The sequence below is a fragment of the Patella vulgata genome, chromosome 4 (assembly GCF_932274485.2).
Source record: "Patella vulgata chromosome 4, xgPatVulg1.2, whole genome shotgun sequence".
NCBI classification, from domain to species: Eukaryota; Metazoa; Mollusca; class Gastropoda; family Patellidae; genus Patella; species Patella vulgata.
In genome coordinates this window covers 86635352-86657466 of record NC_065882.2, presented here as the reverse complement: position 1 = coordinate 86657466, position 22115 = coordinate 86635352, and the positions used below count along the sequence as shown (strand labels likewise).

The 22115-nt window shown below is 37.1% G+C and overlaps 1 protein-coding gene across 1 annotated transcript in view; it reads right to left on the bottom strand.

Annotated features, from left to right (window-relative positions):
• The window catches only part of LOC126818148 (uncharacterized), a 99758-nt gene that overhangs the window by 4649 nt on the left and 72994 nt on the right, over positions 1-22115 (bottom strand). Inside the window, exons 4-8 of the mRNA XM_050545365.2 lie at positions 17370-17467; positions 16341-16490; positions 14389-14442; positions 10451-10669; positions 9840-9986 (exon numbers count right to left, since the gene is read on the bottom strand). Coding sequence (XP_050401322.2) covers positions 9840-9986; positions 10451-10669; positions 14389-14442; positions 16341-16490; positions 17370-17467 — 668 coding nt within the window. The remainder of the gene's footprint in view (positions 1-9839; positions 9987-10450; positions 10670-14388; positions 14443-16340; positions 16491-17369; positions 17468-22115) is intronic.

Here is a 22115-nt window from a genome sequence, read left to right as displayed (position 1 = left end):
TAACCCGCGTTCTGGATGATGTGAGGGATTAGTCAATGAAATGGTCTGTTGCAGCGAGTTTTTGGCGTGAGGTGCACTAAACTATGGTTAACCCACTAACAACATCAACATAGATCGGTTAATCAAATATCTGACGTCATAGGGTCAAAAGCCGCTCGTATGACCCCTGATGCGACCTTCCACTACAACTGATCAGATCTTTATGTAGTGTAGGGCATCGAAAGTATAAAAAAATGAAACGAAATATAGATCTGTATTTTAATCAGATTCAATAAATGGCCATAGCATTGAACATATAGTGCACGTTGGGATGTTTCTTTCATCAAAGTCGCAAGAACTTTCTCCCCACTCTCCCCGGCACGAGTCGCCAAAACTTCCCCCCCCCACCCGGCTCGTACGCCTACATTTTTAACAAATTTAGATTTAATTTTTTTTAACCTTATCATTCGTTACAACTACATTTCATTTTTAACAAATCTAGTTTTAGTTTTTATTAAACCTTATTATTCATTACAATGTATGTATTTTATGTCAAATCTGTCTTTCGTAATTTTCAGTAAATAGATTCAGTTTAACCTGGAAACCTTTTGTCTAGTCCCAACCATGATCTGGCCACAATTTTCCACGATCCACCGTATAGAATTCCACGATGGATGAAAACGGAATTTCAGACCAAGTGAGTATTTTATAGAACCTAGACATGCTCAGACCAAGTGAGTATTTTATAGAACCTAGACATGCTCCGACCAAGTGAGTATTTTATAGAACCTAGACATGCTCCGACCAAGTGAGTATTTTATAGAACCTAGACATGCTCCGACCAAGTGAGTATTTTATAGAACCTAGACGGGCTCAGACCAAGTGAGTATTTTATAGAACCTAGATATGCTCCGACTAAGTGAGTATTTTATAGAACCTAGACGGGCTCAGACCAAGTGAGTATTTTATAGAACCTAGACGGGCTCAGACCAAGTGAGTATTTTATAGAACCTAGACGGGCTCAGACCAAGTGAGTATTTTATAGAACCTAGACATGCTCAGACCAAGTGAGTATTTTATAGAACCTAGACATGCTCCGACCAAGTGAGTATTTTATAGAACCTAGACGGGCTCAGACCAAGTGAGTATTTTATAGAACCTAGACGGGCTCAGACCAAGTGAGTATTTTATAGAACCTAGACATGCTCAGACCAAGTGAGTATTTTATAGAACCTAGACATGCTCCGACCAAGTGAGTATTTTATAGAACCTAGACGGGCTCAGACCAAGTGAGTATTTTATAGAACCTAGACGGGCTCAGAATCAATATAGATATTGTTAAAGATAATATGGCTAAATCTATTTGTTAACGCCAGCTCAAGTTTTGTCAAAGTCGCTGAGATGTAAATAAGGTTAGGGCATGTGATTGTTGGCAAGATTGTAGGTTAGGGTTAGGGTAAGCCTTGGGGCTAGGTCCAAGCTTAGGGTTTACATCTTGTCTTACTTTCTTTCATGGCTTAATCCACGCTAAGATGTACACAAATTGTTTAAATAAGACAACAAAATCAAAATATCAGGAAGATATCTCCAGGCATAAATAAAACAAGATTAATCTTTGAATGGCATTTGGGATTGAACATAATATAACACAGTGGAGATTAATCTGACTTAAAGACAGAGAGAGAGAGAGAGGGAGGTTTAACGTCCACTCGACACAAACTAGGTCATTTTGGGACTAACATATGGTTTAATTTTATTTCAACAATTCGCTTGCGCGTAGGCTTCTTTAGCAGTGGGAGGAAACCGGGGGACCCGGAGAAAACCCATGAGGTTGATCAGGTGACCCTACTCCTTGTCACGTACAACCAGGGAATCGAAACCACGCCGGCAGTTGACTCAATGACCCCATAATCTGAATACAAAGAAGTCCATCAAAATATTTGACCTATTACCTATAAGTGTACCTGACTTGATAATATTGGAGAGTTTTTAAGAAATTCTATCATATCTCTATAAATATGTTTGAACTATAAAGACCAATGAACTTATCTCAAGTATTCAGATTCTAAAACAAACTAACCTGCCATCAAGACCAAAAAAAAACGCATGAAAATTGAAAGAATCCTTCAACTCTAGATCTTCCAGTGTACGAGTGTAGTTTTCCCTTGTCAGTAGATGGGATATGGAATTCAATATATGAATAGGCTGTAGCCTAATAGCACACTTTATGGCATATGCCCATCTTCATTAGCCCAGTCAGTGTAGAACAGTAGGACATTAAACCTCATTTGGTTTTTATAAGATATCCACCCAATAAACATCTGACCGACTTTTTAAGATGAAATAATAGAGTAAGATATATAAACTGTGTAGTCGACAATCTGTTTATAATCAACTGTTACATGTAAATATTTAATCAATGGAAGAAACAGTTGAAATAGAACTATAATTACTCACTATGACTCATTTACTTTCTATAACTAATGGGAGATAGAGAGTAATAGACCAATCTATAGAGATCTTCCATCCTATAGGCCCTATTGGTGAGAGAGAGAGAGAGAGAGAGAGAGAGAGAGAGAGAGAACTCAACACAAATTAGGTCATTTCAGGACTAAATGAAATGAAATGAAATGAGGTTTAACGTCCTACTGTTTTGCTCCGAACTGGGCTAATGAAGACGGGCATACGCCATACAGTGTGCTATGAGGGAAATTTTGCCCGTACAGCGGCACTGTGACCTACTCTTATATCGAATTCCAACTGTCAAGGGATCTTTTACGTGCATGCCAATGTATACACGGGACCTCGTTTTTTTGTCTCATCCGAATGACTATACAGCTGTCCTTGTCAGGCCCTCCGTCCTGCATCACTGACAAGGGGAAACCACGGCGGAAAATCTGGGTGAACTTTCTCGGCCAATGCAGGGATTGAACACCCGACCTGCAGGCTAGCGAGCCAGTGTCTTACCCACTTAGCCACCGTGACCCCCCCCATTTCAGGACTAACATATGGTTTAACTTTATTTCAATAATTCGCTTGCACGTTGGGGTCTTTAGCAGTGGGAGGAAATCGGAAGACCTGCAGAAAACCAACAATTTTGGACAGGCGACCCAACTCCTTGTCACGTACAACTGGGAAATCGAAACGACAGTTGCCCTTATGACCTTATGATACAGCACGCACACATTAACCATTCGGCCATCAACCCCCCTCTCAACGTTAGCCAGCCTTAGATTGACCAGCCAAATACCCCTAGGGATATGTAATAAGGTGTTCGAGAAAATAGAAGATTGCGCTATGTCATGTTATATGCCGTTCGATATTTTCTAATCTGGGATTGGTGGCAATGAAAAAACTGAATGAATTGCAGATTAACAAATTATTTAGTGTTGCTTGAGGCATGCGACACAGTAATCTTATCACTTCTAAAGACGAGAATCTAAAGTAGGATCATTCATTGTCTATTTGTATACAACATGTTTACAACTCAACAGCTCTAGGTAAAAATCACAGAAATAGTTAACTCTTATTGCCTCGTTCAATAACCCATTTTCTTTTCTCCAATTGAGATTATTAAACAGAGAGAGAGAGAGAGAGGTTCACTCAACACACACTAGGTCATTTTAATTTTTTTTAAAAATAATTCGCTTGCACGTAGGGGTCTTTTAGCAGTGGGAGGAAACCGGAGGACCCAGAGAAAACCCACGAGGGTGGACAGGCAACCCTACTTCTTGTCATGTACAAATGAGGAATTGAAACACCCCATATCTTTTTGTTTTATTTGTAAAATCAAAGCTTTTATCCTCCACTTTTCTTTATTTTATCATACAACAATGAATTCCGGAGCCACGGTGGCTAGGTGGTTAAGGTGCTGGCTCGCTAGCCTGGAGGTCGGGTGTTCGATCCCTGCATTGGCCGAGAAAGTTCATCCCGATTTTCCGACGTGGTTTCCCCTTGTCAGTGATGCAGGACGGAGGGCCTGACGAGGACAGCTGTCTAGTCCTTCGGATGAGACGAAAAACCGAGGTCCCGTGTAAACATTGGAATGCACGTAAAAGATCCCTTGGCAGTTGGAATTCGATATAAGAGTAGGCGATAGTGCCGCTGCCCGGGTAAAATTTCCCTCATAGCACACTGTATGGCGTATGCCCGTCTTCATTAGCCCAGTATAGGAGCAGAACAGTAGGACGTTAAACCCCATTTCATTTCATTTCATTCCGACTCTTTTTGTTATTACAGGACATTTATGACATCCCGTTTCATTTCAAGCGCACACATTAAAGATTCGATTTAAACAGTCGTCCATTTAATAATTAATTCATTGAACATTCACCCTTAATCATTGACGTCACTTCCAAAGACTGCTGATGAAAATACTGATAATCGAGGATACCTTATGCAGTGGAAACATTAGCCGCATCATTCGGCCGAATCAATCGGCGCCGAATTTTATCCGGCCGAATGGGTGGACACACTAGCCGAATGCTTCGCCCGATTCCCTAGTCGATTGCATCACCTTTCATGTCACATGATTAAACATGGCGGCGTCTATGTCTTCAAACAGGACACACCAGGCGAATATAATTCGGCCGAAAATATCAAACCTGTTTGATTCGGGCGAATCATTCGGCTGAATAGAAATTCGGCCGAATGACAGTGGACACACTAGGCGAATTTCGACGCCAATTGATTCGGCCAAACGATTCGGACGAATCATTCGGCTAGTGTGTCCACCGCTTTAGGCATTGAGAATGTTACTTGATAATCAAGAATATTTGGGCTCAGTTATCATCTGTCAATCAAATGATCAGCAATTCTCAGAGACGGTGTGGAGACAGGTGATGCCTATTTCTAGTCCAAACTTCCAACAGTCAAAACTCCGTTCAGAATAAAGTAATTTGACTGAAATTTACCATATTTTCTTTTTCCATCATATTTTTATAAATTATTATAGCAACTCTTTATTAAACTCTCAACTAATGTATCTTTAAACCACAAGACCACCCCCTAATTGCTGTTCGGCAAAATTTCCCTCATAGCACACTTCATTAGCTCTCTCTCTCTCTCTCTCTCTCTCCTTCTCTCTCTCTCTCTCTCCTTCTCATGGACATCCAATCCATTTCATTTTCATTCTCTCTTTCTCTCCATGTTAGTTTGGAAATGACCACCCCCTAATTGCTGTTCCCCTCCCTCTCTCTCTCTCTCTTTCTCTCTCTCTCTCTCTCTCTGTGTGTTAGTCTGGAAATGACCTAGTTTGTGGAAGATAAAACCTATTCTCTCTCTCTCTCTCTCTCTCTCTCTCTCTCTCTCTCTCTGTGTTAGTCTGGAAATGACCTAGTTTGTGGAAGATAAAACCTATTTCTCTCTCTTTATTGGATAAAGTTTCTAGTTGTTGAGCCTGAAGCGCGTTAAGTATAATTAGTATACAATAACAATATAACACCTCATCCTGCCGAGGGCGGTGATAAAACACCCTCCCGTGTCAGACAGTAAATTACACGTTTATTTAGAAGATTTTAAATAAATAGTTGATATAGCAGCGCCATTACTCTGGTGTGAATAACTTCAACCGTTTATTCAGTAAATACTTGCTTAAAGGGAGATTCAGCGATATTTCCGTGTAGATAGAAATTCCATAAATTTAAAGTGAGATTTGGAATGAATAAAAGGGGGTTTAGCGTTCTACTTTTCTGCTCTAACCAGGCTCATGAAGATGGCAGGTGTTCACAGGTTCAGTGGTAGATTTTATACGGTTCCATGTCTGCTTTAAATATTGGCATGCACGGAAATAGATATGGTTGTACCTGACAAAATATCAGGCACTATCGGACTATAATACCTGGACTATAAATACCTGGACTATAAATACCTGGACTATAATACTCCTGAACTTTATTACCTGGACTATAAATACCTAGACTATATTACCAGGACTATTTTACCTGGACTATAATACCTGGACTATATTACCTGGATTATATTACCTGGACTATAAATACCTAGACTATATTACCAGGACTATAAATACCAGGACTATAATACCTGGACTATATTACCTGAACTATAAATACCTAGACTATATTACCAGGACTATAAATACCAGGACTATAAATACCTGCACTATATTACCTGGACTATAAATACCTGGACTATAATACCTGGACTATATTACCTAGACTATATTTCCAGGACTATAAATACCTGGACTATAATACCTGGAATTTTTAACTTTGTGCTGGACATGCATTAAAAATATCAACAAATAAACACACAGAAAAAAAAGAAGACAAATCTGCGCCAGATAATACGACAGACTTGGATGGGTGCCATAGTTCGTGCCAGACTTGAATATTAGATTAAATATTGTATTGTTTATAGATCTCTCTGACGATTGAATACCTGTCATGGTTATTTTAAACACTTCGTCTTTCTGCACCTAAAACAATCGTTTGACTTTATGAATTGAAATGAAATGAAATGGGGTCTAGCGTCCTACTGTTCTGCTGCGACTTGGCTAATGAAGACGGGCATACACCATACAGTGTGCTATGAGGGAAATTTTGCCCAAGCAGTGGCACTGTGACCTACTCTTATATTGAATTCCAACTGCCAAGGGATCTTTTACATGCACGCCAATGTATACATGGGACCAGGGTTTTTCATCCCATCCAAATGACTAGACAGCTGTCCTTGTCAGGCCCCCTGTCCTGCACCACTGACAAGGGGAAATCATGTCGGAAAATCCTGATGAACTTTTTGGGCCAATGTAGGGATGCAGAAAGCAACCTCCAGGCTAGCAAGCCAGCGTCTTACCCACTTAGCCACTGTGACTCCCTGACACGTATGGTATAACACGTGAGTCACAGCATGCTGTAGAAAGGCAAGATTAAACACATTAGATTTCTATAGTTCCTGAAACACCTCGGACAATTTCTACCTTTGCAATATGTAGCCTACCAAATAATATGGAATGATATTATTCAACATTAGGTCGGTTGGGTGGCCATGTGGTCTATTGAGTGTACTGTAAATCATAAGATCTGTCAAGTGATGTGTTTCCAACTTCCAACTTGTGCATGACAAGGAGTAAGGCCGCTTGTCCAACTTTGTGGATTTACTTAGGGTCCTCTGGTTTCCTTCCACAGCTAAAGACCCATAGGCACAAGTGAATAATTGAACCAGATATGCCATTCTCTAAATGAATAATTTGTGTTGATTGGAAATGAAACCCCATTTCCCCCCTCTCTCTCTCTCTCTCTCTCTCTCTCTCTCTCATTTCTTGTCTTAAAAAGAACCATATATTAGTCCGGAAATGACCTATTTTGTGTAGAGTGGAAGTCAGAATGAATGTTGATGAGAGTGTAAATGCCTGTTTAATAATATAAACAGTGTTAAGTCTGTTAGAAAGTGTAATTTATAAGGTGTTTAAACTGTATAATAACTCATTAGACACCAGAATAAACACAACACTGGTCCACTTATTCCACCTATCTCCATTTATATACCTTATATAATATATCATCAGGACCAAGGATGGGGGGGGGGTATTTCCAATAAAAGTATCGCAATTTTGGTATATATGGAAAGTAGAAATATCCAATCTTACTAGAAAAATATTTGATTCCCTGAAGAACACACATGGTGCGCATACAGTACAAAAATGTAAGGGTTTCCCTAATCGACAGCCCGATGATTAGGAATGTCTGCTCACATGACGTCAAAGGTTTCATGCGGAGATTGAGCGCTTGATGTACATGTTGATAAACTTTATGAAGAGTTAGACGTACAACACTTTCTGAGATAAAAATCACTGAAAAAGACTTCGCTACCGTTGCTAGGTAGTTCATCCGCGAAGTCCCATGACACAGACATGGCCTCTTTTAATAGATTTTTTTATAGCGGGGGTATTCCCTCGCGTTAACAGTGTTTTGAGAAGGATTTGAAGCAAAATTTTGATAGATTAATTAGTTTGAATATGTTTTTAGTCCAAATACATCATCAAATCACTCAGTTTGTACACGGGAATGTGATGCGGTAGAGTTGACAGGTCTAGTCTAAAATCTTCCGACATCATTTTCATTGCACAAAAGTTACTAAAACTCCTGAAAATTCCAACAGACTTCTGTATGTAGACTACCCCATCACAGACCCACCATGACGTTATGAAAACTTCTCAGATTTGGCCCACAATTCTTTCCTTTCTATATTTCTCAAGAATTTAGGGGGGGGGGGTTAGCAATATTCAGTACAAAAAAAAAAAATTGTGTTGATAGGAAATGAAATGAAATGGGGTTTAACGTCCTACTGTTTTGCTCCAAACTGGGCTAATGAAGACGGGCATACGCCATACAGTGTGCTATTAGGGAAATTTTGCCGGGACATCGGCACTACGGCCTACTCTTATATCGAATTCCAACTGTCAAGAGATCTTTTACCTGCACGCCAATGTGTACACGGGACCTCGGTTTTTCGTCTCATCCGAATGACTAGACAGTTGTCCTTGTCAGGCCCTCCGTCCTGCTGTTTTGATAAGAAATAATTAATGATGCAAATGGAAAGTTGCACAAAACAATGGGGGGCGTAAAAAATGAAGTGGTGCATGAATATCTGTACTTGCAAGGTCACTGTCATTACAAAGTATTCCCAGAATTTACTCAAAATTGTTTGCTATATTTTAGCTAAAATATAGCCCTTTATAAAACTTTTGTTGTTCTAATGTATCAAATACATAAATAAGAAACTATGTGCAAAGTTTTGTGTTTCTGGATCAAAGATATTTCTCATAAACAGTGATTGAAGGTTGGGTAAATTCTTAATTCAAGTCTGATAACGCTTTGTGAAACCAAGGCTCTTGATTCAGTCATATTGACCAGATTTGACTGATTGGCAGTAAATTTGACTCGCTGAAGACCTTTGTCCATTAAATCAGAATGTCAAAGAAATTAATCTTAAAATGGGTAGAGCTTGTACTGCATAGACCTGCCTGCAGTATCGTTCCCCCCTGCCCCACCCCTACAACCCCCTAAAAAATGCATGAAAAACACATCAACCGTACTTAAATGATGTAAAAATAATATTGCATCAAGTCACACCAATTTGATTCTCTGTTCTTCGGGAAACCTGTAAACATTTTCCTTCAATATTTTTCAAAAAACCAAAAGTACTTGGTTGGGGTGTTCGAAAGTACAAAAGCTTTTAGTTTCAAATTTTTAAGTTTTTAAATTTTAAACAAAACAGTGTTCTATGACGGAAATTTTGCCCGGACAGCAGCACTACGGCCTACTCTTATATCAAATTCCAACCGTCAAGGGATCTTTGACAAGCACGCCAATGTGTACACGGGACCTCGATTTTTTGTCCCATCCGAAGGACTAAACAGCTATCCTTGTCAGGCCCTCTGTCCTGCATCACTGCTTTGAATGTTGAGTTAGTATACATATTTAATTAGGCCAATGAATGAGAAATATCCAATATAAATCGGAGATATCCGAAGGGAATATAAAGGAACATAACCAAAGCCGAGGACCACCAGCACAACACACTAGGTATGGTACTGGTTTAACATATATTGCTGCATGGTGCCAATCGATTTCATTTTATACATTTCCTACTATCTGTATTCAGATCATATTTAAATATTAAACTAATGTTGACTTTTATCGTCTGCTAGTTAACCCTCTCTGGGTATGTATCACTGGACATGCATACCGATGAGATGGGTCTCGATATGCACGTGCACGGCGGTAGACGCTGCAGCCTTTGTTGTATCTTTATGTGTGTCACATGGTTTGTCTCCATCATGTTTTTACTCAATGTAAATAAAGTATACTTAAGAAGATTATTTTACTTTAACAACTCACCTGTCTCAAACATTCGTTAAGTTCTCTATGTATTGTTTCTTCATCGAACATCTTGCCCTGATATCTGTGTTCGTAATAATCTGTTATACGCTGTCGTAAATTTCTCGGTAATTTTCTGTATACCATATATTCTTCCACTTGTTTGAACTGTCAACATAAACAAATTAAATGAAAGGGGCAAATTGTTTAACGAGTGGACGTTCGATCATAAGGTAAGTCATCGAGTCAAGTGATGTGGTTTCGAATCCCCACTTGTACATTACAAGGAGTAAGGTAGCTTGTCAAATCTCGTGAATTTTCTCTGGGTTCGTTACATGTCTAAAGCCCCCTACGCACAAGCAAATTATTGAAATAAAATTGAACCATACTTTAGTCCCGAAATGACCCAATTTGTGTTGTGTGGACTTTAAACCTCATTTCTCCCTTTCTCTTATAAATGGCGGATCAGTGATCACTGAGGCACAGTTCTGAACTAAGTCAAGACCTCTACGCACAAGCCAATTACTGAAATAAAATTGAAATGACTCAATTTGTGTTGAGTCGACTTTAAACCCCATTTCCCTCTTTCTCTTACAAATGGCAGATCAGCAGTCGAACGAAGTTATACGTACCTTTTCATTATACATTCTTCTAGACGTATCAAACGATTGTATGAGAGTTGTTGTGTGAGCCAAAAATAAGGCATAGCAGGTAGCCCCACTCAACATACTTAATATGGTCAACCACGTATCAGACATATTCTGAGGTGGAAAACGACCGTAACCAATGCATAGCATATGTGATAGAGCCTTAAATAAAGACCAGGTATACTGTTCAGCCCAATGTGCATCCTGAAAAAAATTAAACATACATTATGCAAGAGCTAAATCTGCCTATTGCAGGTCTTTATTTAGGCCTGAAATGGTATATGTATTGTTTAATGGTTGAGAGCGAGACATTAAGTAATATATTGTAACAACAATAGGACCGTAGGCCCGAGTGTTTTTACATTATATTACGCAATGTCTTAAGCTCGAGACCATTAAATGACTTAAATAAAGACAATCCGCACGTGCTTTTACAGTGAAATATGTCACACGAGTCCAATACTTCACTAGTATAAATAATGTACGATTGGCAAGTTGCTCGTACAATTATTTGAAATAATGGTATGCGAACATCAAAGCGTGACGTCACATCTGTATTTTAAAAACTATTAATTAGACGTTTATTAACATGACAAGACCATAATCAACTCTCGATGCCATCTTATGTGTCCGATTTTTACTGGATTTAAATCCAATTTGCTGCTCAACGCTCATTGATGATTTAATCCCAAAATGGATAATCAAGACTATGTTTTTTATTGTACCGACTTTGGTAATGATGACCGAGGCTAGGTCTAAAATTCAAATGCTGATATCTCGGTTCAGAGTGGAGCAATTTGACTGAAATGTCAGGGTATCACTAACTGGCATCCCAACTGTTGTCTGTCAGTTTATTGTGTGCTAGCTTGATCCAATGGTTAGGCGGTTTTGGGAACATTGAGGGGTGTCAACGCACAAAAGACTCTGCAACTGAACGGCGGAAAAGGAAGTTGACAAAAAATAATTAAGAATTTACTTAGGCCACAACATGTATGGCAAATGGACAGTAAGTAATGACAAATACATTCTGAAAAATGGACCCTCCCCACAATGAATTAAGGTGACATACATGGCGTCTAACAACAGTTTATTTATAGCTATAGTAATCTCCCAGAGAATACAAAGTTTTGGGAGGGATTTGAAACAAATTTTTAGTCCAAATATATCATCAATTCACACATTTTGTATGCGGGGAAAGTATCTTTAAGTGTTTATAAAGATATGAGGAATTGAAAATTTGACAACCTTTGGAATTCTCTGCAGACATTATAAACAAACCAATACCATCTAGAATGTATTGAGTAAAAATTTTGATTGGCCTCATTTTAATCTGTTTGAATTGAAACTTGAAGATCATCTTCTGTTCTATTTCGGTTGGTTTTCATAATTAAATGTTAAATAATTGATTTAAAGGAGGTAAATCGCTAATATTTGGGACCTAGTAATTGACACAAATGGGTCGCAACGCAAATAATAATGTAATATGAGTGTATATTAACTGGTTTTACTCTTATCCAAATCAGTTATTTTCGGCGAAATACTTCAGAAGTCCCCAATCGAATTGCAATATCTATGACATAAATTGACATCTACAGAAAATAAATATTGGTTCAAATGGGTACAATTATCAAATTCCTGTAAATATGGGTTGAACATCGGTGTATCTCACTCGACCAATATTACAAAAACCACTTCACATCACGGTCTGCTTGGGGGGTTGGATGGCCGAATGGTTAGCGTGTGTGCGTTGTATCATAAGATCTGTTATTGAGTCAACTGGTGTGCTTTCGATTCCCTGGTTGTATGTGACAAGGAATAGGGTCACCTGGATCCTTTGGTTTCCTTCCACTACTAAAGACCCATACGCGCAAGTGAATTATTGAAATAAAATGGAACCATATGTTTGTGCCGAAATGACCTAGTTTGTGTCAGTGGACCTTAAACACCATCTCCTCTCTCTCTCTCTCTCTCTCTCTCTCTCTCTCTCTCTCTCTTAACCCCACCCACCCCTCTCTTAAACCCTCTCTCTCTCTCTCTTAAACTCATCTCTCTCTCTCTCGGTCTGCTGAGGAAAACTCAAAAGTTGATCTTTAAATTAAAATGTTCATGATTAAGTGTGAAAGTTGAATCTTTTCAAGAAATAACAGTCCATAAGTGGTTCAGTTCTGTTCAGTATTTACCAATGTAGAATGAATGGAACATTTTGCAACTTTCAGCATCCTCCATAGATTATTCTGTGAAATCAAAGGATCAGTGCTGGATTGGTTGAAGTCTTATCTAACTGACAGAAGCCAATATGTCCATATTCATAGCAGCAACTCTATATCTAAACCGCTGTCCATTGGAGTCCCACATGGATTGGTACTAGCCCCACTTCTTTTCTTACTGTATGTACTTCTGCTTGGTAAAATTATTATAGATGTGGTATCAGCTATAATGGTTTTGCCGATGATACGCAATTTTATAACACATTTATTCCTTTAGACTAGATGTCAATACATGGTAACCTAAAGAAGCTAGAATCCTGTATCCGTGATATTCGGACAAGGATGAATCAAAACAAATTAATGCTGAATGATGAGAAGACAGAATTCCTGATTATATTACCAAGATCAAAACTACCGGTAAACAGTTTCAACTTTTCACCAAAGGTAAACACCGAAATTTCACCATCATGTAAAGCATGAAATCTGAGTTTCATCATGAACAAGACAATGCCTCTCATCCCACAGGCTAACAATTCTATGTTGATTTTGTGCATGAAATGTACACATACGCTAACGCCCTCTGGTGTAATAATGTTGATAATTCATTATATTTTTCTGGACATTTTCATTTCAAGATTTTAACTTCAAGACTTTTTGAAACGTAGAAAATATTTTCATAAGAGTTGAAATTCCAGATTTTTTTTTTAGATACTTTCAGAAACCAATGAATTGATTTGTTTGTCGTGTAAAATTAAGAAATTATTTTTTTATTTTAATATTTAATGATATATAAAAGTTACCAATAAAACGCCAAAAATGAAACATAAAGTCAATTTTTTGTTTAAAATGTTGATTTTGTGCATGAAATGTTGACATACGAATGTAGAAACAAGAATCATTAGTTTAGAATGTTGCGTTCGTGTCTAAAATGTTCAAACTGGAATGTAGAAACAAGAATCATGAATATTGTCCCATTTGGTCTTCCATATTAAAGTGCTATCAAATGTGTATAAAGCTTGTTTTCCGATACTGCTCCCTCCTACAGATACTGCTCCCTCCTACGGATACTGCTCCCTCCTACATGAAACAATTCTTTATATTCTACGAACAGGAAAGACCAAATCTTCAATTGTCCACAGATACTACTTTATTATCTGTGCCTGCTTACAAGAGACTTCGAGGAAAATTATATTTTCCTATAAATGGTGCCCATATGTGGAATAAGCTACCAAGAACAATTAGAGAAAGTTCAACTTTTGTTAAATTTAAATCAGAGTTTTAAACACACTTGTTTAAATATTATTACAAACTGTGATGCGACATTTGTTAAGCGCTTAGAAATATCACTGAATATAATGAAGCGCTATAGAAGATGAATAATAATAATAATAATAATATCGTGTCATGTACTGTACCTCGGTACTTTCCCGGTTGTATGTGACAAGGAGTAGGGTCGCCTGTCCAACCTCGTGGGTTTTCTCTGGGTCCTCCGGTTTCCTCCCAATGCCACAGACACCTACCTACACCCAAGCGAGTTATTGAAATAAAATTGAACCATATGTTAGTCCCAAAATGACCTAGTTTGTGTCGAGTGGATGTTAAACTCCATTTCTCTCTCTCTCTCTCTGTACTTGAGCATATTTTATCAAACACTTCGCTTCATGGTCTACTGCGGTACGGTAAGTTAATTTTTAAATCAAAATGTGGATGATTTACCTTCAAATTCTTGTGTTTATAAGTTCTTCCTTTTTCTGGACCATAAACTGGCGCCTAGACAACAGAACATGTGATACCGTTATCAGAATTTCCAATAAAATCTTTAAAATTCCACAAAACATGCATTTTAAAACTTTTTTTTTAAATAACGGTATCACAGAATTTGTATTGTCATGGCAACCAGATTATGGAGCCAAACAAAATTCTAATTCTACGGGGAATTATGAATCAAAGACATCAAACACACAATAATGTGAAATTATCTTTTCATGATTTTTTTCTAAAATTCTACGAAAATAATTTTAAAAGCATAATTCCACAGGAGCTGTGATACCGTTCTTATTATTTGATCTTCAGAACAACAAAAAAACAAAACTCGGAAATAATTGGCATCATGGCATGACTCTAGAATACGCAAACATTGATAGCAAAATAGTTTGAAGAAATCAGTATCATGACAATAACAAGTCAATCGTAAAAAAAAAAGTTAAAACAGAAAAGAAAATAAATAGAAAATTTTGAGGTATTTTGCTTTTAAATTGAGACAAAATCATACTCCAACATGAAAACAATTTTAATGTCAAGGATAGAAAAAGCAGGCAAGGAAGAAAAGACTTGGAATATAAAAACAGAAAATCTTCATTTATAAAAATAAACTACAAGCAACTTTGTTTAATATCTTAGAATGGAAGATGCCATAAACATCATAAATACACAAAAAACAAAAAAAAAAGAAATGAAATGAAATCACACTGGAAATTCTCCCTACTCTTAATCAAGTTTCAACTGTCAAGGGTAATTTTATTATGTGCACCAACATTAATGTGGGACCTGTTTTTCATCCCATCTGAATAATATTTTGTTTCGTTTTTTTATACTTTCAATGGCCTCTACTACATGAAGATCTGACCAGTTGTACTGGAAGGTCGCATCAGGGGTTGTACGAGCGGCTTTTGACCCTTTGACGTCAGACATTGATTAATCAATCAGTAGTGATTTTTCTAGTGGTTTACCCACAGTTCCATGCATGGCACGCCAGTGGGCAGAACTACAGCGGGGGAACTACAGCCTACTTTTATTTCAGTTTCTAGCTGTCAGGGGTTTTTACCATGCTGTCATGGAACCTCTAATTTTCATCTCATCCAAATAACTAGACACTTTTACTTGCCAGGGAGAAACCAGGTTGAATAATTCCTGAGTAACTTTCTCGGTCAATGCATACCCCAGGGCCCTGATTTTTCATACCATCCAAATGATAAGACATTCCATGCTAGGTCTCCTGTCCAGCACCATTGTCAAGGCTGACTTAGTGAACAAGGGAATTATAAACCAGGGAAACCAAGCTGGTAAGGCTGACTAAGTAACTAATGATGTTATGAACATATCAAAGGGCAACCAATCTAGTAAGGCTGACTAAGTAACTAATGATGTTATGAACGTATCAAAGGGCAACCAATCTAGTAAGGCTGACTAAGTAACTAATGATGTTATAACCGTATCAAGGGCCAACCAATCTGGTAAGGCTGACTGAGTAACTAATGATGCTATAAACGTATCAAGGGGCAACCAATCTAGTAAGGCTGACTTAGTAACTAATGATGTTATAACCGTATCAAGGGGCAACCCAGCTGGTAAGGCTGACTAAGTAACTAATGATGTTATAAACGTATCAAGGGCCAACTAAGCTGGTAAGGCTGACTAAGTGACTAATGATGTTATAAACGTATCAAGGGCCAACCAAGCTGGAAAGGCTGACTAACTAACTAATGATGTTATAAACGTATCAAGGGCCAACCAAGCTGGTAAGGCTGACTTAGTAACTAATGATGTTATAAACGTATCAAGGGCCAACCAACCTGGTAAGAGAATAAGGAAGTTATAAAACTGAAATTAAAGATAGACACAGACAAAGAAAGATGGAAGTCAGGAAGTCAAATTATGATGACACTTGCCTGTAATTCTTCGATAGAAACCCAACAATCCTTAGGAAAGTCTTGTAGCATCGGTATCAGGAATTGAAGACAACCATTCCAATGTCCCAGTAGAAACATCAGACATATTAAGTTAAAGATTCTCATAAATTTACCGGCTATTGCTAAAAACTAGAATACAGAAAAAAATATTATCAAATTCATGGATTCGTGTGTTATAGTATCAGATGCAGGCAGACATCGACTAGATTCCAGGCCTTTGTGGGGTTTTTTTTGTGGCATGGGAGTGGTTTCAACGAGTTTCCACCTAACACAACATGTGACCAATGACAACAAAATGAGTAGGAAGTCGCAAATCATATGGTTCAATTTTATTTCAATAATTCGCTTGTGCATCTTTAGAAGTGAGAGAAAACCGGAGGACCTGGAGAAAACCCACGAGTGACCATACTCCTTGTCACGTACAACTGGGGAATCAAAACCATGCCATTTGACTCAATGACAGATCTTGTGATACAGTGCGCACACGCTAACCATTCAGTCATCCAACCCCCGAATATCGTAAAAGACTTGTGTCTTCCAACTCATTATGCTATCATGGACCACATACAAATACAAACAACAATCTAAACTATTCTTGTCAAAACTTTAAACATTTATAACTTCGCTCAGAATAAAGTAATTTTCAGTATATTCATTTTTCATTATCTAGTTTTGAACTATTATAGCAAGAATGGTCAGCTCTTTATCAAATTCTTACATGATGCAAATGAAATTGGGTTTAAAATCCTACTGTTCTGTTCCAACTGGGCTAATGAAGATGGGCATACACCATACATTGTGCTATGAGGGACCTCGGTTTTTCATCCCATCCGAACGACTAGACAGCTGTCCTTGTCAGGTCCTGCATCACTGACAAGGGGGAACCACGGCGAAAAATGTGCTATGAGGGGAATTTGTCCAGACAAAAGCATTACAGTCTACTCTTATATTGAATTCCAACTGCCAAGGGATATTTTCTGTGCAGGCCAAAATGTACACAGGACTTACCTCTTCCCACTGTTGAACATATCTCACAAGTCTGGATAATCTTAACAATCTTAATAAACTTAAAAGTTTTACCAGTCGTATCATACGCAGGGCTCTTCCTGTTGAAATAAATTTAGTGAAAACCGTAAATAAAAAAAAAAAATCATTTTAAAAACATATTTGGATATTTAAATCTTAATTTTGAAAACCATATATTGTCAGTTGTCTAGGCTGTTTGTGATTTCTTGAGATTTTCGTCTGGGTTTTTCCAGTCACTTTTAGTTGCAGGGAAATTTTACGTGCACGTGAACATGTACGAACCTTGTGTTCGTTGGTACTTGTCAGCCCGTTCCTCATGTTCGATCCCGGGGTTGTCCGAGAAAGGTCATCTGGATTTTCTGGCATCGTTTCCACTAGTCAGTGGTGCAGTCGTTCAGATGGGATGAAAAACTGAGGTCTTGTGTATCAATTAGCGAGCACGTAAAAGATCCCTTGGCAGCAGAAATTTGATATAAGAGTAGGCCATAGTGCTGCTGGTCGGGGAAAATGTCCTTCATAGCACACAGCATGGCGTATGACTGTCTTCATTTCCTTACTCGCTAAACTAAGAGCACCGTAAACTCAAAAGACAACTGTGAGAGAGAGAGAGAGAGAGAGAGAGAGAGAGAGAAATGGGGTTTAACGGCCACTCGACACAAACTAGGTCATTTCGGGACTAACATATGTTTTAATTTTATTTCAATAATTCGCTTGCGCGTAGGGGTCTTTAACAGTGGGAGGAAACCGGAGGACCCGGAGAAAACCCACGAGGTTGGACAGGCGACCCTACTCCTTGTCACGTACAACCAGGGATTCGAAACCACGCCAGTCGACTCAATGACAGACTTTATAATACAGCGCGCGCACGCTAACCATTCAGGCATCCAACCCCCCGCAATAGACAACTGTATATGGTTTTCAAAATAAAAGATCGATTCTATTCTTAGTCAATAAAAAACCCTAACAAAAATGCACGCATGCCCCACCCCGCCCACTGTTCATAAAAACAGTATGGAATATACAGGCCCTGAGTTTACAAAACATTCTCAGACTTAAAATTAAAAATTTACTCAACTTTCAATCACTGTTTATGAGAAATATCTTTGATCCAGAAACACAAAACTTTGCACATAGTTTCTTATTGATGTATTTGATACATTAAAACAACACAAGTTTTATAAAGGGCTATATTAAGTTTTATAAAGGGTTATATATTTTAGTTAAAATAAGGCGAACAATTTTGAGTAAATTCTTAACTTAAGTCTGAGAATGCTTTGTGAATTCGGGACCAGAAGAAACAAGATTGAGAGCATGATTTACAGAGAACGGAAAACAAGTAAAAGAAGAACTGAAGAACACAAGCCATATAAATTGCCATTTGTATTGGTTAGTTAATATAAGGGCCTCAATTTTTCACGAGGGTGACTTACTCATGCATATATGATTCCCTATCGTTAAGAAGCGGCAAATGAAACCCGAATTGTAAAATAACTAAAAAAAACAACATGCAGAAACATGTTAATTTATTTCGATTTTTTAATCTAACTTCGCTAAAAGAAAATATAGAAGCTTGACTGGGTCAGGATATATATATAAAAGCTTGACTGGGTCAGGATATGATTTAATATTAGCATATATATATATATATATATATATATACAGGTTATTATTGATATAAAAACGAAAACAAAGAACAATCATTTATATTGTTCTAAGAAAATAAAAAAAGTACCAAAAAATAAATGAACAAATTATGAAACCAACAAGGCGATCATTCAGAAACCATATGTCACTTCCTTCAAGGAAATCTTGAAAGGATTATTTAAGAAAATAAAAAGTTGTTTTAATTTGAAACGGAAACAAAAATTATAAAACTAGGTCTATGTTAGTCTAATATTTTTAGTTCAAGGCTCAACATTGAATAGCAGCACATTCAAAAATAAAATATCGCATTAGGCTACTAAAGACAATTGGGGGACGGATCCAGGAGGGGGTTTGCCCGGTACCGGAGATAACTTATCTTTGCTGGGAGGGGGGGGGGGGAGGGTCCAGGGTGGTTCTCTCCCCTCCGTGCTTGAAAATATTTTGAGAAATACATGGTCTCTATCGTAATTTTTGCATATATGTACACAATGAGCTTTTTAAAGATAGAAATCCAACACCCCGTTTGACGTCTATTTTTATTATGAATTAATATGATGACATTGTGATTCAATTTCATTGATGCAAAGCATTAATTGTAATATCACATATGTCTATATCACATTATCTCGAGCTTTGAATGCCCATCGCATCCCACCATCTGATGATAAAGGATAAAGCACACGACCGTGACATTTTTCTCATAAAAAGTGTTGTTTTACAATTTTTTATGTAGCTGAGCAAAGGGTGGTGGGGCTGGCCCCCCCAACCCCCCAACACTCTGGATCCGCCCCTGCATTTAGACCACCTCAATTTGAGTTTTTGTTCTTCGGGTTGGAATATTAAAATTTTGGTTTCTAATTCGTTATTCTTCTCAAATACTTTTTGTTCAAATGTTTCAAAGTTTTAACACTTTAAAGAAAACATAGTTCACAAGTGACGATTTATTAATCAAAACCCTTGGAGAACTAAAACTAAAATTATTTTGGTCTCAGCAGAGCTTTTTGTTTTAGCAAGAAGCGCAAATTCAAGATAAAATAAAAAGATGAGACCATTAAATGGACAGGACCTATTGATTTAGAATACTTAAAGGGACAGGACCCATTTGATTTAGGAAACTAAAAGGAGCAGAAGCTATTTCATTTATGAAACTTAAGGGGAGCAGGACCCACTTCATTTAGCAAACTTAAAGGGACAGGACCTCTGTGATGTAAGGAGAATTCCAAAGTTAGAATTAGGGTTGTAAGTCTCGACTGACCAGCCACGTAACTGACTCACTGTAGAACTTACCTGTCTGTCAGGTTACAGGCAACTTAACAATAAATATACAGTTTTTGGGTAAAAACACTTAAAATTTCATGTAAAAACTGTGATAATTGAAACAGATATCTTGCTAATTCACAGTAATGAAAACACGTTAAAGTTTTAAAATTTAAGGCCCTTGGAGATCTCTTTGGTTAGTTTAGGGTAACTGTTAATTTGTTACTGTGATGTTAGTAATATTGAATTTGTAACTGTTATTTTTTTTGTATTTAATTTGTAACTGTTTTAACTGTATTTAATGCGTAACTGTTAAGTTCATCATATTCATAATGTTTGTAACAATTAATTATTATTTTTATGTTAGTATTAATTTGTTACTGTTATACTCATAGTATTTTTAATTTGTTACCATTATTCTCATAGTATTTAATTTGTAACCATTATTTTCATAGTCATTATTTTGTTATGTTCATAGTCATTAATTTGTTAAAATTGTACATGTGTTTATAGTCATTAAGTTGTTAATGTTGTTTTCATAGTCATTATTTTGTTACTGTTTTGTTCATAGTCATTATTTTGTTACTGTTTTGTTCATAGTCATTAATTTGTTACTGTTTTGTTCATAGTCATTATTTTGTTAATGTCATGTTCATAGTCATTAATTTGTTAATGTTATGTTCAATTTCAATATAACCCTTACAAATAGAAGACCAAAAAAAATTGTTGCTGAATTTAATTTGTTACTGTCATGTTCATTGTATTTAATTTGTTATGCATGCTAAATAATATTGATGTGTGCTAAATAATCGTATAGCACTGGCTTAAATATGTCTTCTATTTAGAAATTTTATGCCACATTGTGAAATTATTTTTAAATGAATTTTAACTTCTAAGCAGAAACACCGCTGACTAGGCAGAATTGTACTCATAGCACACTGCATGGTGTATGACTATCATTAGCACACTGCATGGTGTATGACTGTCATTAGCACACTGCATGGTGTATGACTGTCATTAGCACACTGCATGGTGTATGACTATCATTCGCAAACTGCATGGTGTATGACTGTCATTAGCACACTGCATAGTGTATGACCATCAATAGCACACTGCATCGTGTATGACTGTCATTAGCCCGGTTCATGCATAAAAGTAGAACATTAAACCCTACTTCATTTCATTTCAATATATTGTTTTCAAAAAAAAGGTTACTGAATCATCATATTTATTATATTTTCAACAAAAGATTGCTGCATCATCATTTCAGTTTACACAAAGTTCAAATATATATTACTTTGTGCCAGTCTAAGCTTAAAGCTATTTTTTTACTGTCGTGACAGAAACCATTAAATTCTTGTTCTTAATTGATATAAATTCTTGTCTATAATTAAATTAAATTCCTGTTCATAAATAAAATTGATTCTTGTTCATAAGTAAAATTGACAAATCCGAACATTACAGGCCATCTAACTGCAACTTGTCATGCTATTCATGTGTGAAGATATTGTTGCCCATAATTCACGACAAAAATGGTAGGCTATATTTCACTGTTTGCCAATTACCTTTTGACATTGTGTATGTGCATGAAGGGGGCTTTATAAAAGATTAAAGATACAGTTAAAAACTAGATAATGTAAAAGGAATATGCTTAACTCTAAACCGAGATATTAGCGATTGAAATTTAGGCCTAGCCTCGACCATCATTAATTACTAAAGTCTCGATTATCCATTTTTTGATTAAATCATCAATGAGTGTTTAGCAGCAGATCGGATTCAAATCCAGTGAAAATCTGACACATAAGATGGCATCGAGAGCTGATTATG